Genomic DNA, 18,723 nt, shown 5'->3' with positions numbered 1-18,723 from the left:
ACATAGCAACAATGTGACCTCAGCCTTGTCAAGTTACTCAAGTGGCACGATGGGCAAACAGTGGAGAAAGTTTGTCTTAGATTAGCTTTCCCTAGGGCGCGATTAGAACATGTACCAAGATCCAATGTATGGTCGATCACAATCCTCTAGCTCTTGAGGTAGGAGATGTCTTATGGAAATGCACAAGGTCGTAAAGTAACTCCTCTTGTAGGCCCTTTACCATGCTCTAGTGCATGTGTGTGCAACGGATCTGGGTGTCAATAAACAAATGAAACACTTACCTTGAAAGATTGTATGGTTAGCTGATCACTTATACAATGAGTGTTGTATGGCTCATTCCACCATCAATGAGGTAATCTGTTAGGGCATGGCTCCAAGGCCCCAGTACAAATGGCTTCCCCTGTATAGTTGTACCATCTTTTGCAATTGTCAATAAGAGCACGCAGGTAAGACTTTTTGGAGTGGCACTAGGTTGTGGCTACATCACTATCCATGAGAAGTCTCCTAAAATTCTCCTTTTTATGAAGGATAAGGGTATGCATCTATTGAGAGGACTAGCACCTTCTAACTTGTACTCCCTTAGATATGTGCATTTGGAGATAACCATGCCAAAACTATAGATCATATCAAAACCTAATAATGAGATCAAGTTTGGCCTTGTTCAAGTAGGTAGGTAGAATCAGTGAAGCTGCTTCTTCCAATCATGAGCTTTAGTACTTCAGAAAAGTGTCTTTAGTTCTCTTAAGTGTCGTCTTTCCCAATGCTTCCATGATTGTACATGTGAGAAGTTTCACATACATATCTACAATGTCTACTTTTGAGAGTAGCAATGAAGATATCGTTAATAGGCTCGCATAATTAAAAAACATTGCTTCTTTTTTGGTAGGTTATGTAACTATATTTTTTCATAAATATACTATCAAATCTAATCACTAGTTGGGTAGCAAACAAGACACTTCTGCCCTTCCATAACAATTTTACATCCTAGTCTTGCGGCAAAATCATTTTAATATGTGATAGTGCCTGATTTGAGGCCTGGTTACTACTTTGATATTGCCCTTTAAAGGATTCATCAAGCTCTTCATGATATCTTCGAAAACAGCAATTATAGATTGATTATTGTCTTGTGCTTATGGTAATGTCAGTTCCAAGACTGATTGGTCATGCAAGCTCAAGGTGAATTAAAAGTTGACAAAAGCATACAATCAACATCTCATCTTCTTTGCTCATGGAGGCTTATTTCAAATCATTTTACCTTTCTTTCCTATCTCTAGTCATACCACTAGCAGGGCAGCCATAGTTAAGAGTTCAAGATCAAGTCGTCCTAGTTTTTCTCCTTTACGGAAGAAAACCAAATATAACAAATGGACAAATTTTAGTTTCCAATATCAATCTGTACAAAAATGAGTATGGTTCATGCCATATAGTACATCAATTTTTTTACAATGACATATACAAACCTTTTGGGATGCAGCTAGTCATAGACTGTAGAAAGGAATGGTAATATATACTTAACAGCAAGTTCAGGTCTATCATCATGGGGACAATGGCCGACATCTGTGAGTGAAAAAACAGCTACATTGTCACGCACAGTAGCTAGGCGCTTGAAAAAATTCGCAACCTGCACATTCATGTTTGGCTTGTAAATTTGTTTTAAGCCTATAGCAGAGTCCAACACAAAACCTTAAAGAAAGCAATAATCTAGGCAAGCAACATCCTTCAAAAGAACTCTCTAGAAGAGCTCCCTACTTACAGGACCATTTGGTGGAGTCCAGATGTCAGAATCTCCCCAGAGAACCAGCACTGGCACAGACACCTGCTCCATCAGACCTTCAGGACGAGGACCTACAAAAAGTAGTAAAATTTTCCCAAGAGATGAATTTTTCCCACAGCCATTAGAGACAAAAGCAATGTTTGTGATGATGACATCACAAGCACTGCTACAAGTAACATTACAAGCATTGCTACAAGTAGCAATACTGGCACTCAAAAGCCCAGGGGCTTAAGAGTTCCTGTTCAGGTGGATGCATGATTAGGTGGAGCACAAACCTTGACCAAGACAAAGGCTATACCATCTTATAGAACTCCACTTTTGAAAACAAGATATAGTTTAAAACGGTATTTGCACGGCGTCTCTTAACCGATATCATATTCCCCCCAATTTGTAGCTCCAACCAGTATGTTCTACCAGTAGAAGCCCAGCCTCCTAATCATGCTTCCACCCATTCATCTAGTGGTTGACCTTCCAAAGCTCTCTTATCATCTCTGGCCTTGCCAAGGAAACAAGCAAGCTACGGATGTCACAACCACACCAAGGATGGATAATTTTAGAGACCCTACAATAAAAACAAGTAATATTGCATACTCAATTTTGATCAGGAACCTGTAGCCATCTAGTATAGCTTCTAGTCTCATATCAACAAAGATGGTACGTGGGAGGACAAGTGAGATTAAGCCATAGTCATATGGAACAGGAAACAGAAACGGGACCGGCAAGGGCATCTAAGATAGAAACAGCTTGCTCTTTCCAATGGAATGGATTGGAATTGACTTCTTATAGTAGTTTTCTGTATCTGATCTTCATAAATTTGTTAAGAAAAAAGAAACGGGTGGCTTTGGAAATAGAGTCTCCGATCCCATAGGCCTGGAAACGGAGTTTCCTTGTGACTATAGATTAAGCACAACTTTCAGCCAGAGAGCACTGCCACAAAACTGGCTGCTGCATTTTCAACAGTAAGGGAATGATTGAGCTGCTTCTCTTCCAAGGCCGCCTCTTATTCCACAAAAGTAGAGAGCTCTCTGATTTTCATGAGATGCCTCCATGCCCTATACGGGTAGTATAGATTTGCCAGATTGACAATTTAGTTAGTTAGTTAGTTAGTTAGTTAGTTAGTGTGTGTGTGTGTGTGTGTGTGTGTGTGTGTGTGTAAGTCAAAGCAAACAGTAAAGTATCAAAACCAGAATATATTTTATGGTGTTAGATGTTTTTTAAGTCAAAACAGTCACCCCCAAACCCTAATACCATAACAAACTTAGGTAGTAAAAAACCAGAGCATTATCCATATGTAGAGACCAGGATTAAAAGCCCAGCATAAATGAGTTGTAGACCAGATCTTTTATCAATACATAGCCAGCAGAAAAAACCATGTTTCCAATCCTAAACATAGTATGCAGAAGCTATCTGCATAATGAAGCACCTGATATAACCAATCCAGTTTAGCCAGTCAAGGCCACCAGGTTTCCCTCTGTTTATCATACCAAAGCCCACCACAGGTAGTATGTAACCAATTTTTCATAAGCAATTAATACAGAGATTGCCTAGTATTTTAATAAATTTCGAAGTATAGTGAGCAAGACTGGAAACCAAAAAAAACATACGTACAATGGGCAGGACAGAAGCCTTTACATAAAGCCAGTGAGCAGGACAGAACCCTTATAAAAGCAGTTGATTTTTAAGTCAAAAAGACCTGCAATATTTCGAAAATGTTTCTTGTACTATGTGCAAGCCAAAACTGAAATATACATCTTTAGTCCAACAATGTACAACAAGAATGTTATCTGAACTATTTTGTTTAGTCAAACCCAGCAAAATGGGAAGAAAACACCCCAGCTCTGCCTCGGTTAGTAGTCCAGACAAAATCATTTATCCAATTTAAAGTTTTCAACCAGAAACCACCTTTATGAAGCATTCCAAATGAACAGTTCTTTCAATTGTCTAAATGTTAAGAAAAAATCATGTTTATATAATCACCCAACAGAGCAAGGGTTTTATCTTAAGCATTGAGATAAAAAATATATAAAGCCAGTGAGGTAAACAAGCAAGGTACACATTAAGAACAGTGAAAAAACATTTGAAGTGGAAGCCATCCTAATCCTCAACACAGTGGTGGCTGACTGCAGAGCCAAGCACCCTCGGTAATAATCAGACAAACCCAAGTCTAAGTGAAGGGAAGAACCCGTCACCTTAATATAGGGTTCAAAGAGGCATGCCAGTAGTCGTCACAGCGAGCCAGGTAAGGCCACTCCCTGCAAGCCATTCATGGCACGTAATCTTCATCGGGATTGTGTGCAAGCCCTAAGGAGGAGGATATTTTTAAAAAAAGGCAAAGCAACAGGCATCGTCGGGCCGCCAATCATCACCAGAGGGGGATCGGTGGCGACGAGAGGAAAAATGGGAAGGTGACCTATCACTTGATTTCAATAGGTTAAAATTATACGGGACTGCTCCCACCAAGCCTTTTTGTGGTGCATACTTCTGGGTTTAAAGATTTTTTAGGGATTGCTCCCACTGAGCTCATATTCAAAAGACTGGTCCATATTGAACCATGCTAACCAAGACAGCAGTGCAGGTAATAGTCGGAATCAAGGATCACCTTATGAGGTAGTTTACAAGTGTGGCAACTTGCATTGGTTTATGCAAGGAGGTGCTTATAAGAGGCATTCATACGACCATGCACACCAAGTCAGCATAGTGAGCCAACAACAAGGAGTTCAAATCTTAGTTTAGTAATTAATCTTACGGTGGAGAGCCTTATGCTAAGAGTAGACTACTTGTAATTATGCAGCAAAAGGGTTAGTCCACTACCAGAAGTAAGTTGGGTACAGCATGAGTTGTATACATAGTCTGGGTAGCAATACTACTGAGTTAGTGTAACTAGAACTAGCCATCATAGTCAGATGCAGTGACCAAGTAAGTGTGTGTGTGTGTGTGTGTGTGTGTGTGTGTGTGTGTGTGTGTGTGTGTCTCATATTAGTTGTCATGCTCTTCCTCACCTCTGTTAGAGGGCCTACTAACAAAGATCACCTAAAGTTCCACTGTTTTGAACAATGCAAAATATGCTTACTTTCCAACTGTGGTTATGCTCTTGGTGTTTCGGACTCAAATATACCTGGATCACCAGTAAACACTTTGACAAAAACTTCAGTGGCTCCAGACTTTGTCGATGGCTCATATAAGATGTCAACCTATGTGCCACGATGACAATACAGAACAAGTTATTCCAAAAAGGGAAGTTCACAAGAAAGCTGGAGGGCAAATGAATTAGTCAGACGATGAGATTAACTCTCTTACCAGTTGCTCTGTGACAGATGCCTTGTTTCTGTAAGCCTGCTCCTCTAAGATTTTCCTGATGTTCTCTTTTCTTCGAAATCTGCGGTAAACTTTGTTAAACACTAGGCCTCACCTGCCTTACATACTAGCAAATGATAAACTCTAATCTATACGAAGTCCTAGTTATGAATCAAGGACACAATACAATCAATTTTTTCTCTCGACTTAAATACTGGTAGATGCTCCCAAGAACTCAATTATTCTAACCAAAACGCATATACTACTATCTGAAATCACCCAAAACTCCACCACCAGTGTGTTCATACTACAGCTAGAGATACCTTTAGGGCTGGCATAGTGTTACTAGCAGAACATGCTGGCACACCTAGAGCATGATAGAGAAAACGACAGATGCACACAGAAACTATTGTTTCAAACAAATGTTCACATGAGCAGACGAATAACTGCAAAAAGGTAAGCCATGAGGATGACATATGTATACCTATTCCACAGTAGCCTAATCTTACCATGTCAAGGCTGTTTATCAAACGACAAAAAGAAAAGATTACCATGGCATCTTACACATGCAATGATTCACATACCTGTCGAAAATAAAGCTTGCAACACGAGGCCTTTGTAGCAGATACTCGACAACGATAAATATTGGCGACAGTAGACGTATTAAAACGTTTTCTTTCATGAGACCCTTTCTGTTCATGGCACCTGCACAGTTGAGAAGCACAACACCCCTACACAGATGATATTAGCTTCAGTGAATGATCTATGCTCCATGTGAAACTAACTGATGTATGTGACAGTTATAAACTAGACTGCATGTGTCTTTTAATGATTTCACATATATAATAATACTGACATCCCCCTTGAGCAGCATTTCAAAGACCAATCACAACTTGAAAATTAACCAGTAAACACCTAGTATTTGTAGGAGGCCACTTTAAACTGTGAATGACCCTTTTCAGGAGCATGGACAGTGCAAAAGCATTCTGAAATACACGATTTCTTGAGAGAAACATAGGAATGTTAAATAAAGCCCACAAAAGTCATACTCTCATTTATTCTGGCCATTCTTTGTCTAACAAAGAATAGGGTATGTGAACTAAGTCTTCATGAACCAATGTCTCCAGCTCTCTGAGTCAGCACATGATGATCCCATCTTTATCCACCCTTGGCCTATGTTGCCCCGCTCCTGAGAGTAGCTAGAGAGAGAAATTTTCCGTTACTAGGCCATTGATAAAGCTTTCTGGTCCCAGAAAAGTAGGAGGGACCCTTCAAACATTTTCTAGTCTTTGGCAAATGTCCCGAAACCCTTGAAAACTCTTTTAGTCATTGCTCATGAACTTCTCCAAGCTTGGCATTGGACATTCATGCCACTTCAAACTAGTTCTAGAGAGAAAAAATTACATTCTGAGGTCGTTTCTAGGTTCTTTTGGTACTTGTCTGATCCCATAACGATCATCTTAAGGCTTGTGAATGTTCCGTGAACCTTTTGGCTTCGCTAAGGTCCAGTATCTCCTTCCCGATTCACCTTACTAGCTCAGTTGGGAACTTTTCTGGGCATTTCTTTCTGTAGCCTAGAGCACTTCTAGCTTCAAACTTCTCTGCGAACCTCACACAGACATTGACGTGAGACCAGAATGGTTCATGGAGGTCTTAATCATTTTTCAAGTCACCAGATACTACATTTTGATGACACTATTAACCAAGCCGCCAGGATATGGTACCTCAGCTGTACCAGTTCTTTGAAACCATCAGCTCCTACCAAAGAATTTGGAGATTGGACTTACATAGGCTGTACGATTCTCTGTGTTTCCAATATACTAGAAAGGTAACTATGACATCCACACTCTTGCTATAAAAGCTCTTTGAAAGTCCTCTCCTTCACTTACTAATTGACAAACAACTATGACCACCAAAAGCATCTTTTTGAATAGCTTCAAGATAACATTGGACTCTTGAAAGTACTTCTCCAAAATTCTTGTGGATAAAGTCACTCACGATTGCCTCAGAGGTAGCACCAGGACATACCTGAATAAGTCAGCTCCGCCTGCTGCTGCAGCTGCTAATGCAGTAAGCGAGCCAATGGAGTTTCCTATCAAGATTGCACCCTCCTCTGCAAACTCCTTCGCAAAATCTGCACGCAAGACACAGCTTGTTAAACATAATCGTGTCCCATAGAATCTCCCTTCATCAAAAGTCAGCTGACCAAAATCTCTGTGGATTCTAAGCTACATTTCAAAAATGATAGAGAGACAACACCATCTTTCCTCAAATTTTAATAACAGCTGGTGAATGATTGCACATATGATGAAAATTGTTGATTCAAATAGAATAAATGCACATCGAATCAAGTTGTTGTGATTTCAATGCATAAACCAACGATCCAAATTCAAGATGGAGCCAGATCATACCACAAAGCATCTCAGCCCAAAGATCAGGGCCATAATTCTCCGACTCAGGTTTATCAGATGCCCCAAACCCCAGCAAGTCAATAGCATACACTCTATATTTGTCCGTGAGATAAGGGATTAGTTTTGCAAAATGGCCAGCATTGCCCCCTGAAACAAACAGGCAGATTTGAAGCAATGATCAAATATGATTTTAAAAACAACAATACCACAATTTTAATGTGTAACCACTCAAAATGACAAAGCAACACTAGCACTGTCAATTTTTTTGCCGTCAACTATCTACGACATGCAAACTTATGTACTGATTATGCACTGCTTAAGACTGTTGCAAATAGAAATTGGAAGTACCATTTATGTGAGACTCCTTTGGGTCACAAAGTATTATCAAAGTATTCTAACGTTGTCATGGCGCTACGCATTTACAAGGAGGAAAACAGGTCCAAAGGTTCAGGGAAAAGTGTGTCTCAGCTTAGCCTTGAGCCAATTAGAAATTCAAGACAGCCTGTTGAGGGGAATTTAGAAATCCCGCAGGAAGAAAAGCTGATAAAAATCCCTGAAGATAGCATATATAAAAGCAAGGCATGCTGGCCTATTGTATCATCAAGCATCAGAGTCCAGAGTCAAGAGCTCTCTTGTGTATACAGAGTTTCGTGAAATCAAAGAGCAAGGCATTCTTTCGGGATTTCTGTACAAGTTTTCTTCGTGTTTTGTATCTGCTTCTTGCATATCTGTAGAGAAAGAGGCCCCGTGCCTTTCCGGGCAACAAACCCCCCCTTGTTGAGTTTCTTCTCGACAACGTGCTCCAAACTCTTAAAGAAGAAATGAGAAAGGTTTCGAGCCCTGCCTACTCCGCTATTTAAATGCAGGCCACAGTAAATGAATGCAAAACATGGCTGCTAATTACTTTTGGAGGACTCCAAGTCAACGCATTGACCAGAGCTAATCACGAACTTTTTCTTGAATTCAAAGAAATTTTGAAAGAACTAATGAAGATGACCAAAGGAGGAGTGAGATGCTCTTAGAAGGCCTATTTGGTAATGGATTTGCAACTATATTACTGAAGATTAACATAATACAACCATGAATCACAACCCAAGACATAGGAACCATCTTACAATGCGAATTTCAGAGTTAATTGAGGTTTTTATTACCAGTATAGGCACTCAAAAGTTAAAATTCTTACAAAAAAAACCAATAAATTTTTCATTAGATGCCAAAATAATACACGCAGAAGTTTTCAGAAAGAAGATGTGATACTATGTCAGAGTGCACAAAGAGAGAAGGGTGTCTGGTGGGTGATGAGATCTATGGGGATGGGTCAGTGTGACATAAAAACGCGTTTCATGCAGATGAAACCCCGAAACCCCAAAATCTATGAAACGTTTTGCCGAAACGCATGAAACGAGTATGCATGACGTTTAAAATTGGGGTTTTTTTTCCTTCTTTTTGAGGTCTAGCTCTAGTTAACAGATGATTATGGTCCCTGAAACTTATGGTTTGTGACATTGAATTAAGTTTGAACTTTGTTCAATAGAAGTACTTTTGCTAAATGAATCAATGATGCATCAGTTATGATTCATGAAACTAGTGGCTGTGTTTTAACTTTCATCAATACTGAACATCTCTTTGATCGGGCTCGCTTGAAGTCGCTTCTAATCACTGAGCACTGAGCACGTCTCTCTCTCTCTCTCTCTCTCTCTCTCTCTCTCTCGGACATTAAAGTCTAGAGTCATGTGTGCTACATTGTATACATATTTATCATATTTTATTAATATATAATTTCATGTCGTTTATGAAACCTGTTTCATGTTTTCGACACTATGAAACAAAACGTTTCAAAACCTCGAAACCCCGAAACGACCGAAACCACGAAATGTTTCATGTCACACTGAGATGGGTGAAGCACTAGTACTAGGGATATGTGCATGTCTATATGCAACCATGCAAATGCAGTGGGGGGGTGTAAAATGTAGTACAGGGGAGGGTCGGGAGCAAGGGCTGCCTTGATGAACGCCTCTGGGTGAGCCATCATCTGGGGTCGTCTCTCCTCAACAGCTCGATGTGCTCGAGTCCGGATCTCCTCGATTTGTCTACGGTAGGGTCGTGGGGCTTGGCCTCTGGTAGCCCGTGGGCGTGGTCTTTTGGTTGTGTGTACGATGAGCGCTTCATCTATTTGGGCTTCCGCTTTCGCCTCCTTTTTTATATTCTTCTTGTCTACTTCAACCCATCCTTCCTTGCTAGCCTCTAATTTGTCGTCAATGCTTGCCGTGAGAGCTTTGGTGATCTCCTCCTTGAGGGCTTCCTTGATCTCTCCTCCTTCGAGGGTGAGGGATGCGATAGAAGCACGAAGAAGGTCCATTTTCTCCTTAAGCTCTTCCTTTTCTTTCTTCCATTCTTCTTTCTCCTTCTCTCTCTTCTACTCTACTTCTCCTTCAATTTCTTCCATGCTTCCTTCTCAATGGTCAATCCTTCGACCTCTTTCTCAAGCTTGTATAGCCGATTACAGAAGACTTCGAGGACGTCCGCGATGTAAGAATTCTCCGGCATGGTCCTCAACTAAGTGAGGGATTCAGCGATATCGAGCAAGGTTACTGAGAGAGAGAGAGAGAGAGAGAGAGAGAGAGAGAGAGAGAGAGAGAGAGAGAGAGAGAGAGAGAGAGAGAGAGGCTCACAGACTCGGAGACACACCCAGAGACAGATCACTGTGTTCTTCCATCCAGTTATTGCGTAGACAAGATCAGCCAGAGAGAAGGGATATAGGGCACATCACAAGCAGAGGTATACTGAGTGATCGAGTAACAGAGCTAGGAGATCTAGGAGGCCGAGGATGAGGGGATGCTCTTAACGACAAAGGAGGATGTTGCAGAGGATCAAATCTATATTGGCGAGACATGAGAGTACTACATGAAGATAGGTTGAGGACGAGCTATGGCGAGCTTACTTGAGGACAAGCTAGATACACGGCTTCCCTCATCTCTCTCTCTCTCTCTCTCTCTCTCTCTCTCTCTCTCTCTCTCTCTCTCTCAACCCCTCCTCGCTCCCCATCACGCAGCCATCTACGTGGGTCAGCCAGCAAACACCTGCATTATCCTACGCCCAGCACCTGGCAGCCTGCGTTAGGCTCAACTTGTACCAGCGATTGCTGCTCCAGAGTTAGAGTTTTCAGCAGGGGCTTCGGCGTGTCAACAGACCAGACATCGCAGAGGTCTCCCTTCCCTCATCGCCACTCCTGGAATCAGCATCCTGCAGTACCCATTCAGTACTCAGCCATCCAGTAGTTTCAACACCAGTTCAGTAGCATCTGCCAGCAGCATCAGCATTCATTCAGCGCGTATTGAGCCCAGTATAGCTTTCAGCGAGTATCTTACCTGCAGGGATTTATTTGCAAGGAATTTGGAAACTGCAGAGTTCACAGAAATTGCAAATTGACACATACAGAAAGCAAACATATGCCATGTAGGCTGAATGGGGAAACATATGTATGCATAATGCGGTGCGTATAGGTTGCTCTCTCCTCTCTCTCAGAAAGTGAAACAAATAAGGCAATACAAATGGCGGCGCACTACATGGTCACAAGCAAGAGGATGACAGCCATTGAAAAGGATTTGAAAGAATGCAAAGCCCACATGGATGAGTGGAAGAAAGAGAAGAATTTAATTCTCGAATGGAAAAAGAGGGAGGAACAGGCGAGGGAACTAGAACGCAAGGAGTTCCAGGATGAAATTCAAGCTTTAAAAAGTAGCATCTCAGCCCTTCGGGAGGAACTCGACGAAACCAAAGAGGGAAGACACCTTGAAGATGGGGAAATTCAGCCATCAATGATTGACGAGCTGAATAGTATACGAGCACAAGTCAAAGAAATAAAGGAGGAAGGAGGAACGAAGACCTCATGGGTGGAGGTTCTCTCCAAAACACAAAAGAAAATGGACGAGGCTGAAAAATGGATTGAAGTTGTCAAGAAGGGAAAGGGCAAAGAAATTCCGACTACACCCGACATCATCAACAAAACACTAGAAGAGGAACAACGAAGAAGGGTACGCGCTCTACACGTGAGAGTCACCGGCCTAAAAGATTCAGATAAGGTGGACCAAGAGGTGAAGAGCCTCATGTCCATGATGGGGGTGGAGAAGCCCTCGCACACACAAGCTTGGAGAGTGGGCAAGAAGAGTGAAAATAATGGGGAGAGTTCAAAAGGACGGGCTCTCATTTTGCGCTTTCCCTCCATGGAAGAAAAGAAAGACTTTTTAAAGAAGAGGCCAACCCTCAAGAAAACAGGCATCTTTTTAGGAGATGATCTTACGCTCTCACAGCTTGCACATATCAGAGAGGTCATGCCAGAGATTATAGCAGCAAGGGAGAAGGGGAAGTTAGCTTTCTACAGAAATGGACGAGTAGTGATTACAGAGCACCGCTCTACATGACGGTGCGAGACCTATGGGACCACTCTCAGGATGGCAGTTTGGAACTGTAATGGTTCGTATAGACTTGATGTGGGGGCCTTTGAGGATAGCTTCAGAGACAGAGACATTGTTTTCTACTCAGAGACTCATCAGGCTCCAGGACAGTTGATGCCGCACATATCAGGATACAGATGGGAGACAGCTTGTAGGACATGCACCAGAACTACACATGGGACTAGAGGATCAGGAGGTGTAGCAGTTCTTTTCAGAGAGGAGCTCCAACCACTATTGCACATAGTTCGGAGAGATGATCAGGCCAGATACTTGTGGGTGAGGCTGAGGGCAGAGACTGGACGTTTCTTGTACATCGCCATATGCTATTTTCCTCCCAGCACTTCAGTATATGCTTCACCCTGAGCACAGTCTCCTTACTCTATACTTGATGATGATATCTGGGAGTTCTCCAGAGATGGAGACATCATACTCCTGGGGGATTTCAATGCCCGTACAGGCAGCTCACAGACAGTCTTCTATGACACATCAGAGGAGATGCTTAGAGAGCTAGAGCCAGAGGAGTTGGGACTTGAGAGATGCTCACACGACAGAGAGCATACAGAGTATGGGAGATACCTGAGAGAGATGACGACTACTCACAGTTTAGCCATACTGAATGACTTAACGACTTTCCCATTGTCTACAGGTTTTACTTGTTTTCCACATAGACATGGGTCCAGCACTGTAGACTATGTTCTGACACATCCGAGCTTTATCTCTCACATTCAGGATTTCACAGTGGGGCCCAGGCCAGTTGGGATAGCAGTAGATCATGCACTTTTAACATTATCAGTCTCCTTTGAGTACAATACATCTCAGGCCTCACGGGATGGTGGACATACACGCTATACTTTTACACCAGAGACTGACTCAATCTATGTAGAGGAGATACGTAGGCTTTTATGCACATCAGAGCCAGTATACACAGTGGAGGAGATCACATCTATGCTGACAGTGACATTACATGGGGCAGCGACAGAGGCATATCCACACACTCAGCCTGGGCAGAGACGTCGTTCTGGGCACATGCCTCAGAACAACTGGTATGATGAGGAGTGTCGACAGAGGAGAGCTCAGATACAGCGGGACATTACATTGGGAGTGATCACCTATAGACAGTCTCGCATTGCTACACGACGACTAGTGCGGCGGAAGAAGCGAGCTTTCTTGGTCCAGATGGAGCAAGATTTATATCAGCTCTTCCTTAGTAGAGATTCAGGAGAGGCTTGGCGACTATTCCATGAGAAGTCTCCCCCACCAGTGATTACTTCTACAGAGATATGGGGGCAATATGCAACATCTTTATACACTGTACCTGGACAACCACCATTACCAGACCCACCACAACCATGTCCGGCTACGAGCACCTTCTTTACCACTGAGATGGTAAAGGAGGCCATTGACAGGATGAAGACCAGACGGGTTTAGGATCATGAGGGTTTGGTAGCAGAGCACATTATACATGCTGGGGATTTGTTGGCAGAGATGCTTGCATGGATATTCAACCGTGTCATGTGTGAGGGTCTCCCTGAGTCTTGGAGATTATCTACTATTGTACCTATCTTCAAGACAGGTGACCCCACAGTGCCGGGGAATTACCGTACTATCATGGTAGGACACACATTGGCACGGTTATATGCATCCATCCTCGAGCATAGGCTGAGCAGTTGGGCAGAGATTATGGGCATACGAGCACCTGGGCAGGCTGGTTTCAGAAGGGGTTTCTCCACACTAGATCATGTCTTTACACTCAGAGCTATCATTGAGGAGGGTCGAGCACATGGTAGACGGATATACTGCAGCTTTGTGGATTTTCGCAAAGCCTTTGACACACTGCCGAGGGCCAGATTGATGCACCCGCTTATGGAATTGGGGGTACCCACAGAGCTGATGTGGGGGATCATGGCATTGTACAGTTCAATGATGGGTCATGTACGCACATCAGAGGGGATATCCGACATAGTTCACTCCACCATCGGAGTGAAACAGGGATGCCCACTGTCCTCTACTTTATTTGGTATGTATGTTGATGGGGTCTCTGATTATATTGACAGAGGAGGTGATAGAGGTGCTCAGCTTGCAGGGACATGGATCCCTCTTTTATTGTATGCTGACGATATTGTGTTGATATCAGAATCGCCCGAGGGTATGCAGAGACATTTGGACGCATTGCATAGTTTTGCAAAGGATAGTGGATTGTCTGTCAACCTTGGTAAAACCAAGGTCATGGTATTTAATACCACGCCACAGTGGGTTAGGAGATCAGCACCTACTTTCACATATGGACAGGACAGTATGGAGTACACTGATGCATACACATATCTTGGGGTGGTCTTTAGTGGACCGAGGTTCACACTGAAAGTAGCAACAAACACTAGATTGACTCGTGCCTATGCAGCCCTAGGTGGTTTAGAGAGGATTTGCTCGCAAGTTCAGTTCCAGGAACCTCGAACAAAGCTCTGGCTTTTCGATACTTTGCTCGCTTCAGTTATGCACTACGCGGTTCAGGTTTGGGGACCGTCTATTGACAGTGCTGGATGGACTAATATGGAGAGACCCCTGATATCTATGATTTCTAGGCTGATTAGAGCCAAGGCCTCAGTCCCACATGACATCATTCGAGCAGAGCTGGCTGCCCCACCTATGGAGGTTGAGGCACTCACCAGATCAGTATCATTTGTACACAGCTTATGGGACACCACCAGGGACAGGTATGCCAGGCTTGCTCTCGAGTCATCCAGACAGCTGGCATTACAGGGAGATACATCATGTTGGTATGCACAGATGAACTCATGGTTTCAGAGGCATGGTTTCAACATGGACAGCCTGCCCCCTTTCCAGTATTCTCTTGATGCACCATCCTTGGCTCTTACACGGATGGAGACTACTAGACTCATTCGGCAGGATCTTATCCAGCTTGATAGCAAGAGGACATGGATAGAACCATCACGGGAGTTGGGTACAAAGAGGGTTTTCTATAGAGAACATCTTCTTCAACTCACGACAGACGGATTTGTCACACGGCCCAATTACATGGACACACATCTATCTCATAGGTTACGATGTGCTATTGGCCAGATTCGCACATCTTCACACCAGCTTGGGATTGAGACAGGTAGATTCAGAGGCATACCAGCAGACAACAGGATATGTCATTTATGCCATGCAGAGCCAGAGACAGAGTTTCACTACATATGTCGCTGCACAGTCTACTATGAGATACGGGGACGCTTTCATTGTCTATTCAGAGATGGTTTTGACTCGTTAGACAGAGTCATGAGATATCAGGATCAAAGATGTCTCGGATTATTCCTACTTGAGATTCAGAGACATAGAGACGCTCTATTGAATGGGCAAAGACAGAGACAGTCCCAGAGACGCATCTCAGATTTCTTCAGTCTGAGTACCACAGAGTCAGAGGGGACACCACCACCAGAGAGCTCGGTTCCCACCCATACACATTAGCGGTACTCTAATTGATCGAGCTATAGAGTTAGGGAGATCGAGACGACCGCGACTGAGAAGGGGAGCCACGCAGCACCGGCGGAGATTGCGGCAGAGGATCCACAGGATTCTAGCACGCCACCCAGAATGTCGATCGGGATAGGCTTCATGCTATTGCTATATTGAATCATGGTGACACTTATCCCCACTTTGTACCTTTATGGCATGATACCATTGCTCAGCCTACCAGCCACCCATAGGAGTCGATAGCACTCCTATCAGTTCTTTGTTTGTAGTTTTCTTGTTTGTACCCAGACTTGGTACTAGACTCATCATTGTAATCAATTGGTCTCATAGGTCATTTTGGCCTCTTGTAGACGTTAATATATCATTTCATTTCATTTCATTTCTCTCTCTCTCTCTCTCTCTCTCTCTCTCTCTCTCTCTCTCTCTCTCTCTCTCTCTCTCTCTCTCTCTCTCTCTCTCTCTCTCTCTCTCTCTCTCTCTCTCTCTCTCTCTCGCACGCACGCACGCACGCACGCACGCACCAGGAGCTTCTCGACTTTCTCGTCTCAAGGCCTCGTGGGGGACGCCGCCATTTGCATGGGCCTCTTCTCCAACTACCCGACACCTGGCGTGACCCTCTTTTTAATTCTCTAAGAGGTGGCTCACTTGCGGGCCATGACCCCTTGCTCCTAGTATAAGTGTGAATGCCTAGCTATACGATACTTCACATTCTTTCCCCCTTGAGAATAATTTTCGTCCTCGGAAACCTTTGTGAAGAGTGCTTACTCGCTCCCACGTAGAACTCTCTATAGAAGAATCTTTCCATTTGATTAAACACTAATGAGGAAGAGACTGAGTATCTTCAAGTTCCACAATTTGATCATCTCGGACCAAATTATCAGAATCCTCGAGTTTTTTTTAAAGCTTGCTAACATGAAAAATTGGGTGGATTCCACTTGTCTCTGGTCATTGGAGCTTGTAAGCTCTCTCCCCTATCTTCAGAAGTATTGTGTATGGTCCACAATACCTAGGAGATAACTTTGGACATAGTCCACTTTTCATAGTTTCTGATTTTTCAGGCACCTTAGGTAAACTTGTTCTCCTTCCTCAAAGGTGGCAGATCTCCTATGAGGGTCAACATAAGCTCTAGATCTATCTTGAGCTCTCCTAAATGCTGCTCTGAGCAAGTATAATCATTTCATTCATGTCCTTTAAGAAATATTTAGCTATTGGAACCTTTTCCTTTTGCAGTCCTACTACATAGGGAGCTCTTGGTTGAAATCCAAACATTAACATGAATAGACTATACCTTGTGGAAGAGTACTTGGCATTGTTATATGCAAACATGAATGAACTTTACTCTACTATAGGTAAAGTACTCTTCCGAATTAGTTTTTTCTTTACTTACATATGCTCTTAGCATATCTTCTCGAATTTGGCTTGGAGTCTTACCATCTGTTTATGAATATCAGTTGTACTCATGCTATGCTTGGTCTCAAGTCTGCAAAAACAGCTCTCTAAAAGTGGCTATTAAATTTTTTATCCCGATAGCCAATTCATCAACCTTAACATCTGACGTGGTAGGAATAAACCTAGCCATCTTGGTTAACCTATCAACGCTTACACACACAAAGTCATGTCCCCTTTGTGTCTGTCACAAGACGGGCACCACGTGCCAATAGAAAAGAACAAACTGAACAGACTTTTAGCACTTCAATAACAACTGAACTGAAAGAGAAAGACGACACGCGAAACGGAGTGGCGGAATTCCACCCCAGAGAGTATTGGCCCCAAACCTTGGCGCCCCTTTCGGTATTTCTTTATATTGCATCAACACAGTACAAGCCGGAACTCCAGACTCTTGCACCTTCTCCAGAAAGCATGCCAGAGAATGAACCCTAACCTCATATTTAAAGGCCCTAGGCCCCAAAAGCAGTTTACAGTAAAAAGCCTTCTAACTCAAAAGCATCTGGTCCAAAACCAAAGCTGAAAAGCTGCCAACGTAAATCATGGAAATCCGTGCAGCTTGCCACGTCATCATGCCAGCACGATTTTCGAAAATCTGCCACGTCATCAGTTTTTGCGTATGTGCGGGTGTTGCTTTATTTTAATCCTTTATGTCACTTGGGGCCCCATCGGACGGGGTCCCCATTAGTTGGTAAGACTTCTTCTGTTACTTGTTCTTCTTACGGTTTACGCCCCTCGACTAGCATCTGTAAGTTGGCTCCATTCTTCAGGACACGTCAGCAGTTTGTTACATCTCCCCTCTTGAAAGAGAGTAATCGTCCGCGATTACAGCATATCTGCAAAACAACTCAAGTTAGCTCCAAAAAAAAAAAATCCGAGGGACAATCAATTTGATCTTTTTGTTAAGGAGTTAGCTTCTCCGTTCGGCTTTTTTGATCAAGGAGTTAGCTTCTCCTCTCGTCGAGATTGGAACTCTTGATATTCCCGCATAGTAAAATTAGCCATCACACCCAGACCGTACAGATCTTCCACGGGTGTCTTGATACACTAAAATTACATACCCAAGCAATCTCATCCAATTAGGAATATTCAGTGGTTGGCACATCACAATGCAACACAAATGCTCACATATGCATGTTACAAGACATAGAAACATAAAGCCGCCGATGAACACTCCCCCCGGAAATAACCATCCAGGTCCGGGCCATGAGCTGTTCAACGACTCCCTCATCATTTCTCCCGCAAATAACCTAAAAAGGTCCGGGCCATGAGATACACAGGCCTTTTAAAACCAAACGCCCCCCAGACCGCAGCCTGCATCGTTTGGAGGTGCTGAGAGTAACCACTACTCGGACTTCTTAATACTCCCCCCGTAAATAACCACAAGGATCCGGGCCATGAGTAACAACACTTTTCAATCATTCAATACTCCCCCCACAAATAACCACAAGGGTCCGAGCCATGAGTATGAACAAGCATTCTCAAACATCATTTCTCACTTCCTCACCCGGGAGTAAAATCACCAATCAATGAAACCAGTATTAAAACCAGAGTCAAACATTTCAAATAGGCACCAAGACAGGTTCAAAACACATACCATCCATTTCAAACAAATTCCAAACGGGATCACCAAACAAATTCTCAAACAAAATTCAAATTTAAAAAGCAATGTCGACATCAACCGAGCTCGAAAAGTCGACTGACTTTCCATCCTGAAACCTGCGCCAAAAATTAGGGTTAGGTTCCTTCCATGAGGTCGTAGCCGAGCACAGCATGGTCCATCAGCTCTTGGATAGAGTGTTTTTGTTGGCGGTGATGGTAGTCCCAAGATAGGAATCGCACTGGATCTCCAAGGTTATTTGCTCGTGAAGAG

At 43.1% G+C, this 18,723-nt stretch overlaps 1 protein-coding gene across 4 annotated transcripts in view; it reads right to left on the bottom strand.

Annotated features, from left to right (window-relative positions):
• Positions 1-1,300: 1,300 nt before the first annotated feature.
• The window catches only part of LOC147465710 (uncharacterized), a 74,070-nt gene continuing 56,647 nt past the window's right edge, over positions 1,301-18,723 (bottom strand). For 2 of the 4 annotated variants that reach the window (XM_086521536.1, XM_086521535.1), the window contains 7 exons: positions 7,480-7,626; positions 7,097-7,202; positions 5,653-5,799; positions 5,072-5,150; positions 4,890-4,965; positions 1,754-1,845; positions 1,301-1,621 (listed from right to left, as the gene is read on the bottom strand). In XM_086521536.1, coding sequence (XP_086377662.1) covers positions 1,475-1,621; positions 1,754-1,845; positions 4,890-4,965; positions 5,072-5,150; positions 5,653-5,799; positions 7,097-7,202; positions 7,480-7,626 — 794 coding nt within the window. In that variant the 3' untranslated portion in view covers positions 1,301-1,474. The other 2 variants (XM_086521538.1, XM_086521539.1) reach the window with 2 other exon arrangements.

The sequence above is a fragment of the Adiantum capillus-veneris genome, chromosome 1, assembly GCF_014529385.1.
Source record: "Adiantum capillus-veneris isolate H3 chromosome 1, ASM1452938v2, whole genome shotgun sequence".
Lineage (NCBI taxonomy): Eukaryota > Viridiplantae > Streptophyta > Polypodiopsida > Polypodiales > Pteridaceae > Adiantum > Adiantum capillus-veneris.
This window is presented reverse-complemented; position numbering and strand designations above follow the sequence as displayed.